The sequence below is a fragment of the Pinus tabuliformis genome, chromosome 7 (genome assembly GCF_031772625.1).
Source record: "Pinus tabuliformis cultivar Carrire ecotype Pingquan chromosome 7, CPIR1, whole genome shotgun sequence".
Taxonomy (NCBI): domain Eukaryota; kingdom Viridiplantae; phylum Streptophyta; class Pinopsida; order Pinales; family Pinaceae; genus Pinus; species Pinus tabuliformis.
In genome coordinates, this window is record NC_142293.1 from 1,408,880,258 (window position 1) to 1,408,907,991 (window position 27,734).

At 38.5% G+C, this 27,734-nt stretch overlaps 1 protein-coding gene across 1 annotated transcript in view; it reads left to right on the plus strand.

The window, feature by feature from the left end:
- The first annotated feature begins 563 nt into the window (after window positions 1-563).
- The window catches only part of LOC149252933 (2-oxoglutarate (2OG) and Fe(II)-dependent oxygenase superfamily protein), a 200,499-nt gene continuing 173,328 nt past the window's right edge, over window positions 564-27,734 (plus strand). Inside the window, exons 1-3 of the mRNA XM_089454313.1 lie at window positions 564-823; window positions 913-1,039; window positions 1,183-1,258. Coding sequence (XP_089310439.1) covers window positions 767-823; window positions 913-1,039; window positions 1,183-1,258 — 260 coding nt within the window. The 5' untranslated portion in view covers window positions 564-766. The remainder of the gene's footprint in view (window positions 824-912; window positions 1,040-1,182; window positions 1,259-27,734) is intronic.

Genomic DNA, 27,734 nt, shown 5'->3' on the forward strand with positions numbered 1-27,734 from the left:
GTAATGTTTTGAAAAGAAAATTAAAAAATAATAAAAATTATTAATAAAATATTTTGAGCTATCAAATTACATAAAATAAAAAAACAAAAAATAAAATAAATAATAAAACCTTTAACTTGTTCAAATTATATAAAATATAAAATAAAAATAAATAATTGTAATTACAATTAATAATAAAATTATTTTAGATTTATCTTAATTCCGAATTTATCAAGAGTTGAGAGGGATAAAATATTTTGAAATATAATTTTTTTTCAAGTGAAAAGAGATTTAAAATCTCTTGAGATGATCCCTCTTGAGAGAGATACAATCTTTTGAAATGCAAATCTTTTTCCGAATAAAATGAGATTTAAAATCTCCTGAGATACAAATCTTTTTTCAAGTAAAAAAAATTTAATCCCTCTGAACAGGTGTACATCCAAAATTAAATCAATTAACTAATTTATTTTCTCCAAAATTTAAATAAAAACCTTAAAAAACACAACAAATTTCAAAAAATAACACAAGTGAAATGGAAATTTCTTTGTAACTTATGATTTATGTTTTAGAAAATTTCAAATTCAAACTCTGTAGGTTGAAGATGAAGCGCTTTTGAATTACACATGTCAACTGAGCCTAGCTTAAAGAAAAAGAGAGAAAGAGAAGCGAAAATGCGGTGTGTGCGACTTCACTGATTCGGGTATAAGCCATCCTCCCTTGATATGCATCCTTGTTAGCATTTGCCATGTTGGGACCACGAGTTTGAATTGCCAACATTAAGATAAAAATGGCGGAAAACAAACGCCTGATCCTCCCCGGCTTCCTTTCTCATGATGCCTGCAAGGTATTCTACTGCCATGCACTTTCAGTTTATGGAATGTTGAACGGTAGAATTGGGTAATACTTTAATTTTTCCCGATTATTATATTGTAGGAACTGGAATTTATACACAAGAGTTGTAGCACGGTGGGCTACAGACCCCATGTTTTCTCCACCACTCTCGCACATTTGATTGCCACCAACTCTGCGTATCTCATCATGCCTTTCGTTCCTATCAGAGGTGGGCAGCCCAAATTTGAATCCCTTTAAAGGTTTACATTCAATTCCAAACATCTTGCAATATGATTGTGTCGTTCTGATATATGGGAAGAGAAAAATGCCCGCCAATTGAAATTTTGTAATCGAGTTGTGTGAAATTATCAGAAAGGCTGAAGGAGGCCGTAGAGGATTTCTTCGGTTGCCAGTACGAGCTCTCTGTAGAATTTACCGGTCTGATAAGGTAAATATATCACAATAACCCTCATTGGATTGGTGCAAACTTTAAACCTAGTAGCTAATTGAATTCATAAAGGAAATTAGGTCAATTTCACTGGTTATTTTAATTTTAGTATACAATTGGATGATATAGCTTCGTTCGGCTTTATATCAAGCAAAAATGTTCGAAGGATAAGCTAATACATTTGTTTATACTACGAGAACTGCAGTTATTTAGTTGCCTTGCTTCTGTTTGTTATACTACAATTTTTTGATTTAAAACCTTCAGGTAGGCACTCTGCTTCGGTTTGTCATGGAATATTTTCTTTTGTTCACTGCAAACATAACAGACATAGAAGGGACACTTGGCTGGTTTTTTCTGAGAATATTAAGTAGTTATATTATACCCTTCTATGATAAAATCACATTTCTATGGATATCTAACATTCCTTTCACTTAGCAAAATATTCTGGTCGGCCTTGAAAACTTGATTACTTTCTAAGTGCGTGTTGCACTCCCCTTCCTGGTCTTCTCATCTCTGTTCCATCATTTTTTAATGGCGAAAAGGGTATTTTGTTACTTGCGGTATGGTCAGTAATGTCATGTCCAGTTTTTCATGCGATTACGGTTATTTTCTTTCTTTTATTTTGCCAAAGTTTTGGGTTAGCTTTTATTTTTGTTGAAAATGACAATTTTTTTTTTATAGTTTTTTAATAATTTTTTTATTAACTATATAATCAAGCATCCCCTCTTTCAATCCATAGACAAAGGTAAGATACTCTTCAGGACTATTCAACAACAAGGGTTGAACCCATTACAACTATATACTCAATATGTCACTTGCAGAAATTGAATCTGGGCAGGGAGCATAACAATCATTCCTCCCAACCACCCAAGATTCACCCAATTGACAAAATGACAATTTATTAGGTTGCAAAAATTGCATAACGAATAACTAAATTGAAACATAACCTGGAGTGTTTTATACCACTGCATGAAGATGCATTATTCAGTCTTCTATCAAAGGCTTTTTCAATTCCTTGCTCAGTCTATTTTGAACTATTTCCGTTATAAACATTGACACTACGTTAATATGCAAGGTGATTATAAGCCCTAAGCCATCAAAATAGAGTGCCCATTTTGCCTGTTTTCATGAGCATCATAAGCCAATATCTAAACTATTATTCTTAATTGATCCAACATCTGATTGCAACACGATATCTGGGAAGAGAAAAATGACTGCCAGTTGAAATTTTGTAATCGAGTTGTGTGAAATTATCAGAAAGGCTAAAGGAGGCCATAGAAGATTTCTTCTGTTGCCAGTACGAGCTCTCTGTAGAATTTACCGGTCTGATAAGGTAAATAACCCTAAATCACAATAACCCTCATGGATTGGTGCAAACTTTAAACCTAGTACCTAATTGAATTCATAAAGGAAATTAGGTCAATTTCACTGGTTATTTTAATTTTAGTAATACAATTGGATGATATAGCTTCATTCGGCTTTATATCAAACAATAAGGTTCGAAGGATAAGCTAATACTTTTATTTATTCGTAAAGGGCCTTACGAGAACTGCAGTTATTTAGTTGCCTTGCTTCTGTTTGTTATACTACAATTTTTTGATTTAAAACCTTCAGGTAGGCACTCTGCTTCGGTTTGTCAGGGAATATTTTCTTCTGTTCACTGCAAACATAACAGACATAGAAGTGACACTTGGCTGGTTTTTTCTGAGAATATTAAGTAGTTATGTTATACCCTTATATGATAAAATCGCATTTCTATGGATATCTAACATTCCTTTCACTTAGCAAAATATTCTGGTCGGCCTTGAAAACTTGACTACTTTCTAAGTGGGTGTTGCACTCCCTTTCCTGGTCTTCTCATCTCCGTTCCATCATTTTTTAATGGCGAAAAGGATATTTTGTTACTTGCGGCATGGTCACTAATGTCATGTCCAGTTTTTCATGCAATTACGGTTATTTTCTTTCTTTTATTTTGCCAAAGTTTTGGGTTAGCTTTTATTTTTGTTGAAAATGACAATTTTATTTATATTTTATTAAATTTTTATTAACTATATAATCAAGCATCTCATCTTTCAATCCATAGACAAGGATAAGATATTCTTCAGCACTATTCACCAAGGGTTGAACCCATTACAAATATATACTCAATATGTCACTTGCAGAAATTGAATCTGGGCAGGGAGCATAACAATCATTCTTCCCAACCACCCAAGATTCACCCAATTGACAAAATGACAATTTATTAGGTTTCAAAAATTGCATAAAGAATAACTAAATTGAAACATAACATGGTGTGTTTTATACCCACTGCATGAAGATGCATTATTCAGACTTCTATCAAAGGTTATTTCAATTCCTTGCTCAGTCTATTTTGAACTATTTCCGTTATAAACACTGACACTACGTTAATATGCAAGGTGATTATAGCCATCAAAATAGAGTGCCCATTTTGCCTGTTTTCATGAGCATCATAAGCCAGTATCTAAGCTATTATTCTTAATTGATTCAACATCTGATTGCAAGATGAAGGCCGGAAGGTTAAGAGCATGTCGAAGGACAGAAGGTTAAGACTGTATTCCTAGAGGATAAGCACTAGTTAGGGTACCATAGCTATAAACCTTAAGAATCCCTACATGTATACTCTATAGTTGCAAGTTGACTATATCCTACATCATCTTGGTTTCTCGTTACTTAAATTTTAGTTTGATCAATTACATTGCAGAATCCACGGCAATTACATTGCAGAATCCACGGATATGTACCTTTACTCTTCTTTATGAATTTTCAAACATTGATTGTTTCCGTCATGATTAACTCCATGTACAAAGAAAGAAAGAGACCAAGTATCTCAATGACCAGAAATGACCAAAATAGGTCAATAGGACTAAAGTGCATTATCAATTTTCAACAGCGTTAGAATTTCTAGACACAACTACTCCCTAGCAGGGCTGCGTGGAAGCACGATCCGAACGGGAGCGCATCGGGAGTGACCCGGGACCACGCTCTGGCAAAAAAAAACATTGCTCCTTGGCTTTTTTCGCAAAGATGTTCCAAACACAATTTTTTTCAAAGAAACAAGAATTTTTGAGTGGGGCAGCCTAATATTCAAGCCTATGGCCCTAGTATTGACATGCAGTTCATGGTAAGTAAAAGTGACATTCTCCTTCATCTTTCATTTTCATCCTTTTACGTAAATTTTTAACATTACCATGAAATGACTTAGGATGTATGAGAGTGGTTGCGACCTCATTGGATTTCATATGGAGAAAGTAGAATTTTAGATCTCACTCAAATTCCAGCAGACTTATCAGTTTTTCAGGATTTTAGGATTGAGGGGATTGCAACATTTCCATTGGATTTTGTCATGTACTAGGGTATTGAAGTTGTATCTAATCAAGAGCACGTTGGTTGTCGAACTCCCCTATCATGACCCTACTAAAAATGTACCCATCACTCAAGCAAAATCTTGACTTGACATGCTACTATTTTTCTCTCATATGTTAATGCTTAGAGGGTGATATTAATGATAAAGATCCCAAGATAGGCAATTATTTTGATGATATGTAGGTATGTGTTGTAGCATGATTTTTTTGGATGCCAGAGGTCATCTAGAGCCTATTTGTTGGTATATTTTTGGTTTAGAGATGGATCGCGCTCAATGTTATTTTGGTTATGTGCACCCTTACATGCTGTATAAATGAGAACTTGTATTTTGTGGACCTGTGGTTGATGAAGATCATAAAAACTAGATGAATGATGTTACATGGTTTAATCCTTGTTTTTATGTTTTTTATTACTAATTCGTCGTTCTACATGCTTTTGTTGACATATATATATCAAAATATATATTATTTAAAAATTTGCTCCCAATTTGCTCCCAACTTGGGAGCTTTTGAAAATGTCACCCCCTTCTTATGATCTTGCTCCCAAGAAACCTTGCTCCCTAGAATGAAAATGAAAACAAATTGGTAACAAGAATATAGATCTTGATTCTAAAGATTTTAAACCCTAAAACCTAAAAAGTAAACAACCGGGCAAAAATATGGCTAGTCATGTAGGATATCTAGAAAATAAATGAAATGAAATTGATATTAATGTCCATTAAAGACCAAACTAGAGATTACACAATTGTTGGGCGATCAATTTCCCTTTTAATTCAAAACAAATGATACAACTCTTACATTAATTGTCAATCCGGGTAGGCTTTTTGTTTCAAGACTATCGCACAACATATATGTAGGAACATATGGCAACTGGTACTAATGAAACCTCAAAACCAATCGTTGTAATACCACTCTTAGCAATCAAAACACACTTGCTCTTACACTCCAACTCTCTCTCACTTTCAAAGAGGAAAAGCACACATTGTAGAATAAAGCTCACTCTGCCACACAATCACTTGAATTTAGAGAAACAACACCCTTGGAAACCATCAACACTCAAGCAATTGCTGAAACATTCATTTAATTCAATAAACAAACCAAGAAGCTGTAACATAAATTAAATAGACATCACACTATTAGAGAGACCATTCCAGGACCTGTGCTTCCACACAATAGAAAAGATTAGAACTCTGCAAATACTTAATGCTTGAACGAGATTGTAACAGTAACAGTAAATCATGCAAGAACCATAACTGAGAGGAATTAAACAAATTGCTACAATACACTTCCTAACCGATGATTGTTGCTAAGGAGGGCCCTTCCTTCCTAGCAGGGGTTGGTAAATTACACAGGCGCTACTTAGAAGAAAAGTACGAAGCCACGAATGGTAGAGATTTGCATTAATGAAAAGTTAAAATGCAGGATTACAGTGTTGCTACTCCCCTGTCTATTCTCTTCTTATGCATACATGTATGTCTCACGAGCAAAGAGTACATGCTTTTATAATTGCAGAATACATTCCCATTTTCAAAAGACAAGATCATCATGATAATCTCTCTATTCTCATGTGATCTAAATCGAAATTATACAACAACTTGCTTTTAAGAAATGACCCTAGTTAAAACCAAGCTGTAACAACTTTCCCAAAATTACAATAATTTATCAATTAGAAATCCTAACCGTTTCAACTAGGCCAACTGTGTTGTCCATAGATGTCTCATTTGATGATCAAACTGGTTATGACCGAATCTTTGTCCAAATCGATCTTCATTGCTAAACATAGGAGGACAATATGTCCAAAATAAGTTCTGCGTGTATCAAATACGTTAGCAATGTCTTCGCTCCATTGTTTGCGAGCCAAAATTGGGAAATATGGTCTTGTAACAACACCTCAACAAGCCAGACACCCTGTAACAACCCTTCGTTAATTTATTGATAAAATTGTCTAAATTAGTTAGCTTCTATGTCAAATTACAAGCAAAACTAGATAATAAGGATGACACATAGAAAGGGAACATACTTTAGTGAATGATGATTGTCAAAGTGATAAAGTATGACTATAAGGCTAAAAATGATAAGAAAATGTAAGGACAATAGGTATAAAAAGGTGCCTATTCTGCATCCCAAAATCTCCCCCCAACTTAAACATTTGCATGTCCTCTTGCAGACCTTTGTAATAGATTTCCGACATGCTGTGAATGGAGCTTTGAAAGATCATAAGCCCTTGTTGTATCTTAACTAGGATCTCTGTAGCCTCGAGAAATAACTAACTCCATTTCCATCGGTTTATCTTTTACCTCATATGGATGTTGATACTTGTAAATAGGGAGCCAGATAAGTGGGAATCTGAATCTAAGCCCATACCAACCAAGCCCATTTCTCTTAATACATTCAACATTAGGATGTACTTTGGAAAGTGCATGTACAAAAGTTTGAAAACAAAAGGGGCCTTCATTTCTCAATTCCTCCCTGCAGGCTTCCCATCTCGCCTTATTTCTTTCTAACGTATTTTGTCTAAGCCCCCTGATACTTTTAAGGCAACACTCCAAAACTTTGTTCCTAGCTTCCATCAACATCTTTCTAGTGGTTGTATATTTCCATATCCTATTATAAGCCACAAAAACAGTTTGTGCAGGCCTTGGCTCATTCCAAATGAGTAGTTGCACAGCTCCCTCGTTTGCTGTTACAGTATCCTGGGTGGCCTTCCAACTAATTTGATTTTGCATAAATGATGTAAAAGCCCTTAGTTGAATATCTCGTACATAAGGTGTAATGTTAGGTACCTGTCCTGAAACAAGCAAGATCATGTAGATACAATTCACAGAGCAGATGTTGCTCAGGAAAATTGGCCTTCTGGGAAGTCTCCAGAAAGGCTTGGTTTTCCCTGACTGAGTATGGCCGTTTTTCCTTACTGTTAATTGAAAAAGGAAGAGTTTTTCCTGCAGATACAGGGGGTAAGAAGGGTAAGGAGCCCTGCAACACAATGCTTTCTCTGCAAGCTCATACATTTGCTCCTTTTCTTGTTGTAACAATTTCACTTTTTTTTTTTGTTTTCTGCAATTCCCCTATCCTTGGTATCGCTTGCTTCCTTTCCTCCTTGATTTTTAACAAGTCCCAGACCAACACATTTTCAACCCAAGTTCTCTTCGGATCATCAACAATCTCCTTATGTTTCTTCAAAGGAATAACTTCACTTTTCAATGAAATTACCAATCTCTTCCACTTCTCTAGGTCTGCTAACAAAAATGTTGATTTCTTTGACTCGGATTCTGATTGCGCTGTATCTGTTACAATTGCAGATTCAACAACTTCCCGCAATATCTTTTCATCTCCTTTTTCCTCTTGCCGCACTATCTCAACTACTGGTTCTTGTGGAGCAACAACATCATTGATAGGTTCTCGTGGAGCAACAAATTGATTTGTTTCAGTCTGCTTTGTTTTAGCTGTTGGTTTTTGTGTAACAAAAACATTGTTAACAGGTTCTTGTGGAGTAGTAGACTGATTTTCTCCATCCCGCTTTGCTTCAACTGCTGGTTCTTGTGTAACAACAACATCATTAGCAGCAATGTTGTTAAAAGCGCGATCAAGATTAAATCGGCGCCGGGAATAAAGCGGAAAAAATTGGCAAAAGCGGGAAAAAAGCGTTTGGCACAAAAATATTCATTTTTTTTCAATTTTTTTAATATCTAAACCATCTACTACATAAAATAAATACATTGACACATAAATATGATAAAAAAACTAATATATAAGATGTTTAATATCATTTCTAGCGCTAAAATCACACATAACATTGAATCATGTCCTGAATAGTAAGTCCCGAGTCCCAACTCAGCCTCAAAATATCAACAAAAAATATGATAATGTATCTCATCATGTCATAATGTCATATACAATAAAATGAAAGTCTAATCCTATTGATTTCCTCTGCCCCTCTTGCGAGAAAATGGCACAACTTTCTCTTTCCCTCTAGATGTAGAAGCTGGTGCCTGTGCTGGTGGAAATGGCAGTGGAGTCTGACGTGCTCTAGAAGCTGAAGAACTAGTAGTAGCAGCTACAGGAGGCTGAGGTAGACGGAGACCACGTCCTCTACTGGTGGTAGTGGTAGCCCGGGTAGGCGGTGTCACCTCCTCCTCCTGCTCCTCCTCCTCCTCCTGCTCCTGCTCCTGCTCCTCCTGCTCCTCCTCCCCCTCATCCTGCACTAACCAATCATCAGTGGGATCCATGAGAGGCCTCTCGGTCTCAACCCTCCATTCAGCAGTGGTGTCAATCCCATCCAATGAGATGGCTTCCGTATCAGGTGTCCTCTCTAGTTGTCTCACCCACAATCGAAGATTGTAGTAGACATAGACCATGTCATTAAGTCTATGGGACTCCAACCTGTACAAAGTTCATGAAATAATAATTAATAATTAATATTATAAAAAAAATATTGTTTAAAACTTTAATGAATTCAAAAATTTATTTGGAAATTTGCAATATTTTAAATGTTTAAGTGTTAACCTATTGCGCTTCTTGTTGTGTATTTTTTCAAATACACTCCAATTGCGCTCACATCCTGAGGAGCTGCATGTTTGGCTGAGGATGCGTACGGCAAGCTTTTGCAAAAGGGGTACTCTGCCACCATACATCTTCCAGCATGCGTCTACAACAAAATTACAAATAAAATTTTAAATAAACATAAGAAAAAAATGGAATTTGAAGAGACAATGAAATTTGAAACAAAGTTACAAAGTAGACTGATTTTCTCCATCCCGCTTTGCTTCAACTGCTGGTTCTTGTGTAACAACAACATCATTAGCAGCAATGTTGTTAAAAGCGCGATCAGGATTAAATCGGCGCCGGGAATAAAGCGGAAAAAATTGGCAAAAGCGGGAAAAAAGCGTTTGGCACAAAAATATTCATTTTTTTTCAATTTTTTTAATATCTAAACCATCTACTACATAAAATAAATACATTGACACATAAATATGATAAAAAAACTAATATATAAGATGTTTAATATCATTTCTAGCGCTAAAATCACACATAACATTGAATCATGTCCTGAATAGTAAGTCCCGAGTCCCAACTCAGCCTCAAAATATCAACAAAAAATATGATAATGTATCTCATCATGTCATAATGTCATATACAATAAAATGAAAGTCTAATCCTATTGATTTCCTCTGCCCCTCTTGCGAGAAAATGGCACAACTTTCTCTTTCCCTCTAGATGTAGAAGCTGGTGCCTGTGCTGGTGGAAATGGCAGTGGAGTCTGACGTGCTCTAGAAGCTGAAGAACTAGTAGTAGCAGCTACAGGAGGCTGAGGTAGACGGAGACCACGTCCTCTACTGGTGGTAGTGGTAGCCCGGGTAGGCGGTGTCACCTCCTCCTCCTGCTCCTCCTCCTGCTCCTGCTCCTGCTCCTGCTCCTCCTGCTCCTCCTCCCCCTCATCCTGCACTAACCAATCATCAGTGGGATCCATGAGAGGCCTCTCAGTCTCAACCCTCCATTCAGCAGTGGTGTCAATCCCATCCAATGAGATGGCTTCCGTATCAGGTGTCCTCTCTAGTTGTCTCACCCACAATCGAAGATTGTAGTAGACATAGACCATGTCATTAAGTCTATGGGACTCCAACCTGTACAAAGTTCATGAAATAATAATTAATAATTAATATTATAAAAAAAATATTGTTTAAAACTTTAATGAATTCAAAAATTTATTTGGAAATTTGCAATATTTTAAATGTTTAAGTGTTAACCTATTGCGCTTCTTGTTGTGTATTTTTTCAAATACACTCCAATTGCGCTCACATCCTGAGGAGCTGCATGTTTGGCTGAGGATGCGTACGGCAAGCTTTTGCAAAAGGGGTACTCTGCCACCATACATCTTCCAGCATGCGTCTACAACAAAATTACAAATAAAATTTTAAATAAACATAAGAAAAAAATGGAATTTGAAGAGACAATGAAATTTGAAACAAAGTTACAAAGTACAAACTAAAAAATACCTGACATTTTAATCGTCCTATCAGTGACAGCCATCTCAAAGCCAAATGTGCCACCTGACATCTTATATGTCTCAATTTGTCTAGAGATCTCTATACGTTGTTCTGGAGATCTCACCATCTTCTGGACACAGGTTAATAATCCTTCCACGACCTCAGCATCAAAATCAAACCCACATGCATAAGAAAATGCAGGGTTCAGGAAAAGCCCAGCAGCATGAATGGGACGATGGAGTGTGTTGTTCCATCGCTCATCAATCACTTCCCATAGAAGGAGTTGTTTCTGAAACCCATCATCTCCCTTATCATCATAGTAGGACCGAATGGCTTCTTTGGCCCTGTCCATGGCTTCATACAAATAGCCCATTGCGGGCTTCTCACCATCAACCAACCGAAGAACCTTTACCAAAGGTTCAGTAACGGCGCACACCTCTTGCACTCCCGCCCAGAAGTCTTCCTGGTATGGAACTAGTCTGCATACCGCCTCTCCTTCTGGTTTGCGGCTCATTGACGAAGCACGCCACTCCTCTGAAAGAAACATTCTCTTCAAATCCCACATAGAATTCAAAAGGGATTGAAGAGATATGAAACTCGTCGCAAACCGTGTAATGGCGGGGCGCACCAACTCTTTGTTGTTGGTGAATCTTCTCATCAAGCTAAGCACAGATGTATGATTATATATAAATTTTGTGATGCTTTTTGATGAGTCAACAATATCTTTGACAAAGGGAATTTTCCCTATGTCCTCTAACATCAAATCAATACAATGGGCAGCACAAGGTGTCCAAAATAAAGTAGGATGCCTGTCCATAAGCATTCTACCAGCAGCAACATAATTTGCAGCATTGTCCGTTATGACTTGGACAACATTTTCTGCACCCACCTCCAAAATAAACACATCCAGCAAATCACATAAAGTTCTTGCATCTTTGATTTGATGAGTTGCATCAATAGATTTGATAAACATAGTCCCCTTGGGACAACTAACCAAGAAGTTTATAAGGGTTCTCCCCTTTTGGTCAGTCCAACCATCTGACATAACAGTGCATCCTGTTTGTGCCCATGATGCCCTAAAATCCTCCAATCTTTGGGTGCAGTCACGCTTTTCCTCTTGAAGAATCCGGCCTCTGAAATCATGATAAGAAGGGATTTTGTACCCCGGGCCAACACTGGCAATAGCATCAACAGCAGGTTGGAAAAATGGATTATTCCTTACAATGCTGAAAGGAATATCACTCCAGAGGAGAAATTTTGCCATCAACCTATCAGCTTGTTCTTTTTCAGTTCTTTTTAGCATTGAACCGATAGTTGGTTGTGAACCAGGTGTGGTTCGAGGAACAAAAAATGATGATGCAGCTACCGGATTGACTGACGCTGAAGTAGAACCAGTGCCACTTGGTCCACTTCCTTCAGCTGACCTTCTTAGTTGCCTTTTGAGTTCTTCTTTGGCCTCTCTAGTTTGCTCTAATTCTCCCAATGCTCTCATGGCTCTTTGGATAAGTTCAGGATTTGTATTTATACAGGGCCCCACATCACGTCCAGGGATTTGTGCAAGGTGGTACTTCAACCTGTACACCCCCCCGCTTATCTCCTTTCCACACAACTTGCAATTCAAGTTTTGTCTATCATTCGGAGCTTTAGGTTCACCATATTCCCAGAAAGGATCCAATTTCCTTGGCATGTTTGTTTTTGAATTTTGAATTTGCAAACCTATGGAAAAATAAGGATTAGGAAATAGGAATTTAGGATTACATAATACAAATTACAATTTAGCATTTACAAAATTACAAGTTAATTATTTCCAAAATCCCAATTTCCAAACCCAAGTTACCCAACCAAATGCCAATGGCAAATGCCAAAAAACAATGAAAATTCAAAAAACATAAACAATGTTTAAAAAAAATGAAAAAAATAAAAATAAAAAATTGGTTCTCATAGTCATAACAAATTACCCATCCCAAATCAATGAAAAATTACAAAAAATTCTTTAAAAACAATGAAAAACAAAGTTTTTAAAGAAGCAAAACAAAAAAAAATTAATCTACATACCGTTTTTATGGACAAATTGGTGATCTTGTCTTGGATTTCTCCTAAAAACACTTGGATTCGCTCCCAAAGTCGACCCAAACCCTTCAGCTCTTCTCCTTCAGCTCTTCTCCTCCTCCTCCACGCGGCGACAGTCAGAAATGACTTAAAAAATTTCATTTTTTCTTATTAAAAGCCCGCTGCCCGCGCCCTCGGCGATTTTTTCGGAAAAAATCGCGTTTTTTTTCGGAAAAAAGCGTTATAAAAAAAATCCGGCGATTTTTTGGGATAAAACGCGCGTTTTATGCGGTCTTCCGAAAAAAGCGCGATTTTTTCAAAAAATCGCGATTTTAACAACACTGATTAGCAGGCTCTCGTGGAGTAGTGGTTTGGAACTCCTTATCCTATTCTTCCACTTGAATTCCAACTGAAACAATGGTTGACTCCTCACAATCTGCTTCCTTAAGTATTTGTCTACAACCCATGCAAAGTTTTTCGTCTTTGTCAACAGGTGACACCATTCCTGCCACTTGTGCTAGGGTTTCCAATCCTGTATTTTTCTTAAATTGAAATTGTTCTCTAAGCATGGCAAGTTGCTTGTTCAAATTTTCATCCTTTTAATTCGTTAACTTGCTAAACAAGAGGATTAGTTTCAGATTTACCTGGTGAGGGAATACTACCTTAGTCTGGCATGGGTTCTTCCTTCTCTCCCTCACTTGGCCGCTCCTCTAGTTTCTTGGATTCTTTTGGTTATGCTGTAGCAGCATGGACTTCTGGTGTTGAGGTAGTTGATGGTATAACAGTTACTCGCACTCTCTTCTTAGGGTTTTTGCCTCCTAACGCCTTCTTCAATTACCTATTCTTTATCCTTGTTTGCTCAGGCATTTCTCCCTTAGGGGCTTCTTCAGATATCTTTTTCTCAGGCACCTCTGTCTCAGGCGTCTCTGTTTCATGTGCTTTTGTTTTAGGTACCTCTTCTTCGATATGGCATCCATACTCAACACTTTCAGATTGTCCACTAGATATCTCCATCAGTCCTTCAGTGCGAGCCTTCTTCATAGAGTGCTTGATTCGAAGACCCCTTTAACGAGGCCTAGGAGGTGGAACTTCCCTTTCTTTGGCGTTGTTTCGACGCTTTCTAATGTTGCTTTGACACTCTCTGGTGCTGCTTCAGCACTTCTTGGTGATGTTTCAACACTTCGCTCCTCTACTTCAGTTTCACTCTTTTCTTCCTCAAGAGCTATTGCATGCAATTCTGTTATAAACCTAGTCCATATGCCTCCTTGTTGTTGCAATGTGTCAATTATGATCAATTTGATTAGCCCATGGTTAGTTAAGCAAGTTTGGGCTGCTTTGCTACTCGCAGAACTTCTTCCATGTGTTGTAATGATTTTAACTATAGGGCATATTAATTAACTTTCCATTGTTCAAATGAGCTAGCAACTGAAAATGGTAATGAAATACAACCCCAAAACGCCCTTCACAAGTAATAAATTTCTGAATAAAGTAAGCTACATCATCCCAGGGGTGAGAAAGGGATGTTCTATCAAATTTAGTCCAAATTTAGTCACGTTTAGGTCGATTTTGGTCCTCTCAAAAAGAGGAATTCAATGCAATAAATATCTCCATCAAATGCGCAGTCCAAAGTGGAATTTGGTCCTAGTTGCCAACTTTAACACTCCCTCTCAACTAGGGAGAATTGCACCTGTTATCACCCCAAGAAACTCTCCTAGGTTGTAGCTCGGAGATGCTCGGGAACATTACAAGTTCAACTTATTGTTGCAAATGGATGAATGGAAGGGATGATGCTTGTTCAAGCCAGATAACCACTCCTACTTTGCTTGACTCCAGACATGCGTGAACACCCCCAGATTACAAGGCTTTAGACCACCAATTACTCACAGTTTAAGGATAGGGTGAGTATGGAGAATACTGACCACACCAGCAGATGCACAGGACCCTGTGATGGCCGGCTGCAACCAGTAAAGAGGTCTGCAAATCTAATTCCCTAATGTACAGACAGGATGACAACTCTCTGGCATTAGGTGAAAATAAACCCGAATAACTCATTCACTGAGACATGCAAGACTCTAACACAGAGGTAGGATGACAATTCCTCTAATGCTAAACATCAAGAGTTCAGGAAAACAGCATATCAGGCACAGCCTGGAAAAGCATAGAAATGGAAAGTGAGCAATTAACAACAAAAAAATCTTGTATTAGCTGAAAATGAAGACGAGACGCTGCAAGTATCAAAGCAGTTAAAGTCTCTAGAAGTTGAACCTTACATCAAAACAACAACCATCAACCCTTATTACATCTTGTTTCTGGGTATATATAGAGTTTCATTACAAAGGCACTCGGCCATTCTAATTATGGAGGAGTCATAATTGACCACCAACCGCTTTAACTGCTTGACGGAGTCTCTGGTGCACTTGCTTGCTTCAGAGGATAATTCTGATCTTTTTCCTGCACTCTGTTGTCCTCTCAGGTGGCTGGAGTATCGTATGGGATGAAGTCCCATAACTGTTAAATGCATTTATCTGCTCGAGCTTTGTCCTTTTCCTTCTCGACCATACTGTCTGTTAAATGTGGTTGTTGAGGAGGAAATGCACCTGGTACTGGTAGACTGGTCACCTTTGTCCTTCGGGAGCATGGAACGGTTAAGGTACATGGACTGTGCAGTGGGTGGAATAGTCGGATGGAGGAGTGAGACTAGCCGTCGAATTAAGGGGATAGACGACGGGGATTGCTTGGCTGAGGGCATCGGGAGATATGGGAGCGGGGCGAGAGTGGGCCGTTGGATCTTGGCGGAGCTGATCGGGCGGCGAAGGAGTGATCGGGTGAGTTGCTTTATCGGGCACGACGAGAGCCGTTGGATCGGGTTTTTTGGTATTTACGTATGGCGATGTGCGATTAGATTGCATCGCAATATCGCATCAGCGGAAGCTGAGGGGCGCGGCCTTGATACACACACATATGCGATTGCGATCAGATCGCATCGCAATATCGCATCGACGGAAGCTGTGGGGCGCGGCCTTGATACACACACAGATGCGATTTGCGATAGCGATCAAACCCGAACCCGATAAGGGAATTAACCCTTTTTTTAGGATTGATGAAAAGAGAATGAGCGGTGCAAGGGAAGGAGAAAGTGACCGTTATGAGTCTCTTTTGGGTGTGATCAAGCGGACTAAGATCATCTCTGACTTTAGAAAATCATCGTTATATAGCAGAGCTAACACTGGCTCCTTCTGGGGATGAGATCCTCCCTGTGAGGTCTCAAGAACTGCAGGCCGTTGCCTTCCCTATGAAAACCAAATTAGCAAAATTTCCTAGTGTCCCATTGGGCATGGAGTTTAATTAAGCTTACACCTAAACTAATAAAACAACATATTTACAACTTTAAGGCCAAAGATCTTAAATATCATAAACTTTCAAAAAACGCCCATTAACTGGGCCATCAAAAACTGCTTCCCCCTTCATGCTTTGCAGCATGAAAGTATTGTTCCCTCAGATTTGAGAAATGATGAAAGGCCCTGTCCAAAAAGCATCAAATTTCCCATGGTCGCCTTTCTTCTCTTTCAGTGCATCCCACTTAAGAACCAGGTCTCCAACCTGAAAATTATTTGTTTTTGTCCTCCTGTCAAAAGCTTCCTTGATTCTCTGCTGATGTGTTGCTGACCTTTCAACCAACTATTCTCTGATTTGATGTACCTCTGCTAAATCAGTGATCCTTTTTGCCATGTCCTCTTGCTTATTCTGCTCTTCTTGCAAGAACTTTGCCATGGGAAGGGTTAACTGAATTGGGAATACAGACTCAGTGCCATATACCAGTTTGAATGGAGAATTCCCTGTGGATTTCTTGGTGGTCACTCTGTCACATGTTTTAACAAATGAAAAGGCATCAGCAAACAAGGTGGGCCATTAGTACCCAGCTCTGAGGATTTTATGGGCTGTAGTTTTCCAATAATGATGTCCTCCACATACACTGGAATGAAACTGTTGCATCACTTCCACGGGTTGTTCTTTGTCCAGACACCTCGAGAGAACTCCAGAAGGGTCCTTCTAGTAGAGCAGATTTTCATGCATGCAATATTTAGCTACCTTGAGCTTAATACTTTTGGCTTGGCTTGAACTAAGGCCTGGAGGAACTTCTAGCTTCAACAAGTATTGAGCTATTGCAGAGTACCAATCACAAGAAGCTAGATTTTCTGCCAATCACTGATCTTTCCCTGGTTCAGCTGTTTTTTTCTGTCTGGCTATCTTCTGAATTTATGTTTATCAAATTCATGTCTAACATTCTGCAATTTTCTTCAACCATTAGTTTAGCAAGGCCCTGACCCTTGACAAGCTTGGTGGGCTTCAATTCTATGTTAAATTCAGTGTTTTACAACTCGGACTCGGATTCAGACTCGGCCGAGGATCGACTCGGACTCGGACTCGGACTCGGTAATGACTCGGCCGGCTCGATTTCAATGACTCGGTCGTTGTAAAAAATACATTAAATATTTATTTTTTTTACAAAAAAACATAATTTTAAATATTTTAAACATAATTTTAAAGATTTTCATTCAAGTTTCCAAACACACAACATTATAATATACATGGAAGACAACATATGATCAAAGTAGGCTCATGAACCAATCCATTATATCAAAATGGTACGGTGTACCCAATGGCAATAGTAAATACATAGTCAACTGTAGTCTGCAATAGTAAATACATAGTCAACTGTAGTCTGTCATAGTTATTTTTACATTGCCCATGTCATCTTTAATACAAAGAACAGGTAACTTCTAAGCATATTTGCTACCATCCTACCTCAATCATCAAATACACTTTGATCTTAATTTTGCTGGAAGACGTAACAGCGACTAAATGAGGAGACTTAATGTGCATCCAATAATTTTTTAGGGTAGAAATTATGCTTGCACGATTAGAAATGCCAATTTGACATTGACGGAGTTTAATTTCTCCAATTCCTTAAGATTCTACAATAGAAACCAAGAAGTCACGTCCTTTCTTGCATATCACTAATCCATGATTAACAAGTGGTTGTATAAATTCAAACACAAGCACTAGTTCAACCTCAAAGCTGAAGTTTCCCATCTCAATAATCCTCTTTTCTTGAGGTCTACCATTCTCTAGCCCATGTGTCAAGGCAGCTTGATGCTTACTGCATAGTTAGTCATGAGTCATGACTGGTATAATGGAATCCTAAGAAGATGTTGCTTTCATCATTGAGATTAAAGTCATGTTTAGCATAAGCATAAATCTCTCTAAACTGCCAAATGTTAAGTGACCATTCTCTGCCTTGATTGTGTAGTGTGTGGATGTTATCTGATCAAGTTTGTAAAATACCTGACGGTTGTTGCAGATCTTTCTTGGCCGTCAACTAATTTATGTCCTCCAACTGAAAAACATGTGCCCTGAAAGGGTTGAGATATAATAACATGTTTGTGTCTATCCACTACAAGATTTCCAAATCCCAATATCTCTGGAGAGCCTTTTTGCACTACTGTTAATGCTGGATGGGAATCAACCTATAAACGTATAACTGCTTCCCCATGACATAAAACTTAGGCCACTGTTGGTGCAAATAAGTTCAGCTTTCATGTTGGTAACCTATTCATTTATATTTAACCAACTTTCTGGTCCAATGGCTCTTATCAGACCTAGACATAGTGGACCCAGCGAAGTGAAAATTGATTTTTTTTTGGTAATACGCTGCCCCAGCCGGTTATGAGTGAAACGGCCGAGTCATGACGGGACCCGGCCGGGTTGACCGGGTCAGCTATGACTCGGCCGAGTCATTGGCTGACTCGGCCGAGTCATAGCTGACCCGGTCAACCGAGCCGGGTCATGGGCCGGGTCAAGCTGGGGGCTATTGAAACGGAACGAAACGGCCGTTTCCGTTTCGGTTCGGCCGTTTCGTAAAACAGTGGTTAAATTCAATAAGCTTTGCAATCCATTTAGCCATTCTTCCATCAGCATCAGGTTGCGTTAGAACATCTTTTACTGAAGCAGAGGGCACATATGCAATTACCTTGGAGTGCGGAATGTAAATTCTGAAAGCTTTCAAGGATTTGATAAGGGCATATGCTTGTTTCTCAATGATATCATACCTCAGCTCAGCATCCCTTAAGGTTTTGCTGAAAAATGCCACTGGATGCTTTGAGCCTTCCTCGTCTGCTTGCATCAAAACTGTTGCAAGGGTGTCATCAGAAGCAAATGAAAATATATGGAATTCCTTGTTGTAATATGGGCTGATTAAAGTAGGAGCTTCCATAATAGCCCTTTTGATGGATTCAAAAGATTTTCTTGCTGCATCAGTACATTTGATTTCTGACCCCTTTTTCAACATGGCAGTAACGTGTTTTACAAGTTCTGCAAAATTTGGGATAAACCTCCTTACAAAATTTATCTTACCCAGAAAGGACTGGATATCCTTCTTCGATCTCGGGACAGACAAGGTCTGTATTGCCCTTACTCTTTCTGGGTCTATTCTAACACCTGCAGCAGAAACAACATGTCCTAACAACTTGCCTTCTTCTAAATCAAACTGTGACTTTTTAGGAAATCCCAAACCTTTTGCACTTTGGGAACACCTTTTTCAAATGCTGCAAATGGTCATGATGGCTGCTGGAGTATACTGTTATATCATCTAGGTAGATAAGGACAAACTTATTCTTCTCTCCTACAAATGCTATATCCATAGCTCTCTGAAAGGTAGCTCCAGCATTCATCAGTCTAAAAGGCATCTTGGAATACATAAAAGTGCCCCAAGGGGTGGTGAATGCAGTCTTCTCTTGGTCATCTGGATGTACAACAACCTGGTTATACCCTGAAAAACCATCCAGGAAAGACATCACTTTGGCCCCTGAGACTTTCTGCAACAAATGCTCCATCTTGGGCAGAGGATAATTGTCTTTCTTAGAGCATTTGTTTAAGTTTCTGAAATCAAAGCCTGATTTCTCCACTTTTCTTCCTCACTACCACTAAGTTGGCTACCCATCTGGAATATCTGAGAGGGACTATGATTTTGGCAGCCAGTAACTTATTTATTTCTTTTTCGATCAGATGGAGGAGCAAAGGATTTATTGTTCTCGGCTTCTGCTTAAAAGGGATGGTGTCTTTCTCTAAAGGGATTTTATGCTGGATGATCTTTTTGTCATAAGTTTTTAGGTCACTGTATTCCCAAGCAAAAACATCAACAAATTGCTTCATTAAATTGTAGTATTGAGAACTCTGGGCAACAGATAGATGGGTGGACAAATTTATATGTCTTGGCTGATCTGGACTCCCTATATTATGCTTATGGGCTGCAGATTGGTCCTCTTTTTGGGCAGCCTTATAAGGCACATCATTCTGGTCAAACAACTTCTCCAAAGGGACTAGGCCTTTAGGTATATGATTGCTGGGCAGTTGGACAATGCTATCTTTGCCAATTATGTTTCTAAGCCGGGGCTGGAAATTTTCTTCCAAGGCTTCATTTTCTTGATCAATTTGCATTTCAGAGAATTCGTCAATGACTTGCAGAAACCTATTCACTTCATCATCATCTTCAAAAACTTTCCAGTGCTGGACATTATCAGGCAAGGATGGTCTATATTTCATTTGGACTTCATAGACTAGTCTGGGAGGCATGGGAGGGATAAACATGTTAGCAGACACACCAAGGGAATCAATAAGCTGATTTTTAACTCTTGGGATGTATGAGATACAAAAATTATCAAAAGAATCTTTGAGTCTCCATACCTCATCTCTATATGCTTTCAGCGTTGGGTGCTTTGCTTGAAAAGTTCTGTTCACTTGCTGAATAATAAGATCAGCATCTCCAAACACCTCTATGTTCCTGACTCCTCTGTCTTTAGCTGCATTAAGGCCCAATATCAGAGCTTCATACTCTGCTACGTTGCTTGTGACTTGGAAAGCCAGCTTAAAAGACAGATGTCTGCTTTCTTGCTTTGGAGATATCAGCACCACCCCTGCTCCTGCGGTTTCCCTGGAACATGCTCCATCAAAGAACATCTCCCAAACCTGACTTCCTTGCTCTCCCTTGGCCTGATTCACTGATTTCTTGATCTGCATTGATGCCTTCTGAGATTCCTCTATTTGGAGAATACATGCTCCAAAATCGGTGTCCACAGCATAAATGGGATGATTAGAAGGATTCTTCTCGTCACTAATGATGTATGCTAGCTGTGCTTCTCTATACAATCTCCTGCTTTCTCCTCCAAAAACTGGGACAGTGGCATAAGATAAATCATTCTACAGTGTCCCACCTAGTCTCTTAATCCATCCTCTGGACAGCAGCATGCCAAACTTAGGAGGGACATCTGCTGCCACAATGTCCATCATCATACTCTTCATGGGCAGCTGAGTTAGGGTAATAGCTAAATCTTTGACTAATCCCAGACATTTGACCTTTCTTGAATCAAATGAGAATAGATCATGATATGGTCTGGTGATATCAAGGCCTAACTCTTCCAGGACAGCTTTGGGCATCAAATTGTGGCTGGCCCGTGTCTAGCAGGCAGTTGTGGAGGATTTTGTCATGAATGGTCAAGGAGACATAAAATGATGGGGAATTATCATCAGCAGGTTCGATCATTGGGCTAGGCACAATTGCAGGCTTATCATCTTGCAAATTGACATAGTCGGTGGGGGCTTGTATGGCTTTCAACTCAAGAGCATCAAGGATAGGCTTTCTAAAAACTTCACTCTTTACAAGTTCTGTCAGAGGCACAGATATTTTTAACTTCTAGACTTCTGATTCAAAACTGAAAGGGGAAGGGTACTTGTCAGGACCTCTTACCTCTTGAGCTGGCGCTTTGAGGATGACTGGGTCAGCTGCTGGTCTTCTTTGTCTGACATTCTGTGGCTCTGTTTGTATAGAAGCTTTCTAAGCAGGATTCTCCTTGACATGGTTTTCTTTTGACCTCAGATTGTATCTTTGCTGCTCATCAGTTTACAGAACAACCTCTCTGTCCCACTTTTGACTGGTTTGGTCCTGCAACAATGATTCTTCGTATGCAGCTAATGTAAAAAAGGCAGCACTGCCTTTATCTTCCATGCAATGAATTTCATCCTCTTCTTCAAGCTGTTCCTCTTCCATGACTACGTTCTGGAAGGGAGCCTTAACTCTTTGTTCTTCATTCGCTTCTTTACCCCTCTGAATGATTTGCAATTGTTTGTTTGCCCTTTTGAATGGATTTGGGTTTCTTGGAGCAAACGTGTTTGAAAGCCTTGTCTTCCTAGAGCTCTGTTCAAACTTCAGCTTGGATATCTCAGCAGCCAATGACTCTATCATCTTAGTCATCTTGTCTAATTTGGGTTCTGAAGATGAAGCAGAGGAAGAAGAAGCCTCACCTCTCTGCCTCCTTCTATCAGCGTGACTTTTGAGCCTTTCTGCAGCCATAATATTAGATTCCACCTGTAGGGCTGCATCTTGCATTTCAGCTAGAGTGGCACATCTTCTTTCTCTCAATAGCAGGCAAAAATCAGAGTCAAAAGCATTGGCATAAGCAAGTTTGGCAGAGGTGGGAGTAGACTTTAATTCACCTGGTATTTTACTATACATGCGATTGAATCTTTTATTAAAATCAAGCAATGGCTCCCCATTCTCCCTCTTCAGGTTACCAAACTCAGTATGGTAATATAACAAGTCTTTTTTATCTCCCCAGTGCTTCAAAAATACTTCATCTAATGCTTCAATGTCTGTTATAGACCTAGGGGCTAGTTCTCTGAACCATTTTCTACCCTCTCCATCAAGGCTCTGGACAAATACTCTCATCCACACATCATCCTCACTGATATCTAGGTTATCAACATAACTATAAAAAGACTCAAGGTGTTCTTCGGCTGTTACTCCCTCTGTACCAGTGAACTTAGGGATGTATTTCTGGTATTCTCCTGCAGGCATGGCATTCAAAGGAACAGGCAAGACCAGGGGTCCATACCTAGCAGCTATAATTCTTTCCATCTTCGTGGGTGCTTGCTGGCCTGCCATGACTAGGATAGGTGGAAGGATACTGACAGATTGGATGGTAGGAAGCAGTGGAATAGATGACAGAGACAAAGGAATATGATGGACTGTATGAGAGGCTTTCTTTGGACTGAGATCCAAAGGGGAACTAAAATGACAAGGAGCTTTATGGATCTCTGAGGGTATTTCTTCACTAACAATGCTAGGCTCTATATCTTCAAACTATATATTCTCAGCTATAGGCCCTTCTCGCAGAGATACATAAGGTTTTTTAGAATTACCTGATCTTGATGCTCCTTTCTGTGATGTTTTCTTCTGCTTAATGATCTTCTCAGGGTCAGGCACTAGATAAGCTGGTGATTTCTGAGGATTTCTCCGGGTATGCCTCGCAAACTAAGCCAGAACTGTAATGTGGAGTCACCACTAGGTTGGTTCTCCAGTAGAGTCGCCAGATAGATGATTACAACCAGAAATGTGTCCAGACTTTGCCTATCATCAAAGCTGGAGTTGTGTCGTTTCCCAGGGAAGCTGAGCTTCAATCTCCTCTCCCCGACAACGACACCAATTAATGTTATCACCCCAAGAAACTCTCCTAGGTTGTAGCTCGGAGATGCTTGGGAACATTACAAGTTCAACTTATTGTTGCAAATGGATGAATGGAAGGGATGATGCTTGTTCAAGCCAGATAACCACTCCTACTTTGCTTGACTCTAGACATGTGTGAACACTCCCAGACTACAAGGCTTTAGACTACCAATTACTCATAGTTTAAGGATAGGGTGAGTATGGAGAATATTGACCATACTAGCAGATGCACAGGACCCTGTGATGGCCGGTGTTGAGCTAATTTATGTTCCTAAATTAACACAATTATTTACTATCAATCCGGGTTGTTTATTCTTGGAGGCAAATTCACTATTTGTGAAGATCAAATATAATCAAACTTTGAAAGATAAATGATTAAAAACTAAGAGAAAATATATCTTAAAACTCCGATTCAATCAGCTTAAAAGAGGAAACATTGAAAGGGTTCTTGAACTCAAGAAGTCCACTTTCACCTCAGTTATTACTTAATGAATTAGAGATTATAACTAAAAACTCAAGATGCATAAATCATACATGAAAGAGGCTCTTAACTTAAGAGACACTTAAAGTTTTCCATCATAACTCATTCATCTTAAGATATAAATCTAAATGGAAACAAACTATTTGCATGTAAACAAAAGAGACTAATTCTAATTCACCATTTCATAGAGAGAATGCCCAACTTGAACACTTGTTTCCCAACTCAATTAGATGATGAATAAAACATTAACAAATAAAATCAATCACTATTCATAACCATGATGCAATCTGAAATAAGACTTTGAAAAACTAAAGCTACCATCAACCAGATTTGCAATGAAATAAATCTAGTCTAACTTGGAAGTGTACTTAGCTTGGAGTGGGGGCCCTCCACCCTTGCCTTGCACACTTATGAAGATGATATCAGAAGCTTTATATCAGCCAAACATCCATGTATTGATCAGCAAAATGAGAGTAACACAAGTCTCCAACTTAAGTCTTCAAACCAAAAATATTACAGCATAAAAGTATCATATGTCAATTGTGTTGAGCCATCAAAGTGTGGCTCTTAAATAAGGAGTTCATGAAACCAACTGATCTAAAATCACTCTAACAAACATATCTACTCTAATCCACCTATCTAAGTCGAACTCATCCAATCCATCCCAAGAAATATGGTCAATCCATAAAATCTCAAAACTGCCCTATTTCCTAGGGATTTTCTGGTGACTAGTCATGTTTGACCAGCCTTGACCGGCCCTAATAAAGCTTGTTCTGGCCGAACCAAGTGGAGTTAGCTTAGTCCTAGTTCCCAAGCTGTCCATCCATGCATCAAACTCGAGCCCAAGTGTCCTGCAAATAGGTCATCCACATAGCTATTACGGGAATTTCTGATTCAGTCCAAAATTGCACTTGAAACTCAATTTTCATAAAAACTTCCAGAAATTGCAAAATTAAAATTAAACACCTGAATATGCATAAAATACATCAAAATGAGATGGATGTGATGGAAAATGGATGGAAAATATAAGGATTAAGTAGGTTTCCCTAAGCAAAAATAGACCAAAACTGAGGCCCAACATCTCCCCCTTGCTGATCTTCAAGCATGTCCTCATGCTTGCCTTTGTCTCATTGATCTTCTGCCTCTGTATGCTGACCTCCCTTACTGTTCTACCAATGGCTCTGTCCCTTGAAGATGAAGCTTTCTCTTATGATTTTATGTACTTCTACTCTTTTCTTGTGGATGACTTTCATTACCAATATATCATTCTGGATGAGCGGCTTTAGAGAAGACAACAAATAAAACTTGAATTTTGCAACACATTCTGACATGGGATCCATGTCCCTCTCAAATCAACAATTTTACTCAAGGCATCCAATATCCAGTTTCCCTTACATCTCATTAAAAGAAGCAATTTTTTTATGTCTAGGCATTCACTCTCAATTTGGCCACTGATTTACCCATGCAATCTGCAAAATATGGGTTGGAATAACCATAAAAATATCCCAAATAAAAATGAATTTGAGAAAACTGCCCGCATAGAGTCTAATTAGGCTTGTTCTGAAGAAAACCCATGTTTTCGTTTTTCAAATTTCATTTTCTTTTGCTTCAGAAAAACAACAAAAAATAATGGCTTCTTAGAAATTTCGAATTTTTTTATAGAAGATATGGTCCCTGATTCTTTATCTGTTACCTCCACTAGCAGTTGACTCGTTTCCTTCTATCTTTGACTGCACATGTGTTTGCTGCTTCTTGAGAAATCAAAATCTTAGAGGAAATTGATTTTTTTCTTTACCAATAATCCACCTCTAGCAATGAAATCAATTTTGCTCTTTGTATACAAAGATCTGAAAAACATTTTGAACATGTTTTCATTACTTCGTGACTCATAATTCATCAAAAATCCCCTCTCTAGTTCGAATTTTTTTCACTGTGCACAGAGATGAAACGGATTTTCCCATACAAACCATGGATGAAACGCATTTTTCCCACTGTGTGTAAAAAGAAAGAACGAAAAATTCTATTCTCTGTATAAATCTTTCATGCAAACCCAATCTTTAGCACTGTATCTTTAGCCTTTAAATTTCAACGTTGTTTCAGTTACATAAACACCATAAAGAAACTCTTCTACTCACTGTTCAATGGTTTGGTCAATGTAAAAGCTTGCTCTGTTTTATTTAATCAACATATGACAGTCAATACAGTCAATATAAATTTGGCTTTGCGCTGGAAAATATAATCCTATAACCCAAACTCTGTTTTTATTGACCAATTTTTTTTTCATGCACTGAAACTTGGTTTTTTATCACACTGCTTGATTAAAAAACACATGTACAAGTGTAGTTTTAAGCTTGGCTAGCTATGCGTTCAAAACTACACTTAAACTTCTTGTTTCATTACTCAACATGCAATCAAACTTCAATAAGACACCCTGTTTATGGAAAATCTGATTTGTGAAGACACCCTGGCCAAGATTCGTTTTGATTTTTCTATCCTACGTTAGCAAATCACATGCTAACCTGAAGTTACTTCCCCGTGCATGCAATCAATCTCACTATGTAATTAATCTACAACCATCTCATCATGTAGAAAATCAACTTTAGTATGCAAACACTGTGTTTTAGATGAAAACTTGGCGATTTTATAAAATACTTGACTGTTGTTGAAGAAGTGGCGTGATTCCTTTGTATCTGGCAGTGACTTGAAGATGTTTCTGAGCTCTTAAATTGCGTTCCTCTTCATTCTACGGATTTGCTGGAATTTGTTGGCTTACCGTGTTAAGCAAAACAATTTCAGTTAAAAATCTTCTCTCAGCATTTGAAAATCTACAGGTGGCAGCATGTGGTAGCGTATATCTATGGTGAGAATTTTATTTAAAATCTCTGAAACTATCCCGTAATCCTCTAGCTGTTGATGAATTTACGGGATTAACTCTTACAGGTGGCAGAGGATTTTAATGACAAAAAATAGCAAACGATTCTGGAACTAATGCCTCATATGACACATTTCAACTAAATCTGAAGTTCGATTTTCAAAATCATTTTAGTTTAATTTCTAAGGGACCAATTCTTACCCACTGGGATGTCTCTGCATGATTCAAGGGATTCTCTGCGTTTTGAACGGCTCAGCTTGTTGACTGAAATTTCCCACGAGATTCCGGGCAACCCACTGGCACTATTTACCTACTTATTTCTCCACGGACTCAACATGCTATTTCTACCCTTGACTCCGCTGTCAAAACGTTTTTCTTCTTTCAAAGATGGTGGAGCTCTCTCTGTTAAATGCACAGGGTTTTTTCTCTGCTGTCTCAAAACGTTTTTACCATTTTACTTTGGCTGTAGCTGTAGCTCTACGTAATTCTCTACGACTCACAGCAGCTCTACGTTTTGCTTCAGCTCAGAATAATATTTTTCATGGCCATGAATGTTTTACTACAGCTCCAACGTTGTTCTACAGCTCACGGGGTTTCAGAACTGCTTAATTCTCTGAGCTTCAAATGCATATTTGACTGTTTTGTTATTTGGTTGTTGTCCTTTTGACTGATATGCCGTGTATAGTTTCCATTGGGCTGCTGAATAGAACTGTTTATACCATGTTGTCGCCACCATCTCATATTTGAATTCATCTTTGAAGCCATCCTTCTATATACCAACTCATTATGCCGTGACTGCTGTAAAAAAATAAATCATGGTTTTTTTACTTTCGCCATTACCTACGGCTGTTCACCATTCATTCCTTCTCATATGAACCATGCACTCATAAATTATTTCGATTTAATGGCGCATATCCTTACCCTTTGCCGTATTACCATTGTGCCCATCGAATTGTATTGCCATAAGGTTTGAGAAAGTTTTGAAAGCCTGTTTGAATCATATCCCCTGCCTAACATTATTTACTCTGCCATATCATTATATGACTCATTTGCCATTTTCAGGATGCAAAAAGATTATGTTTTAATACAGCGCATATGTTTAACACATTCCTTTGTTGTATGCAAATGGATCAGCGCGCATATATTTCC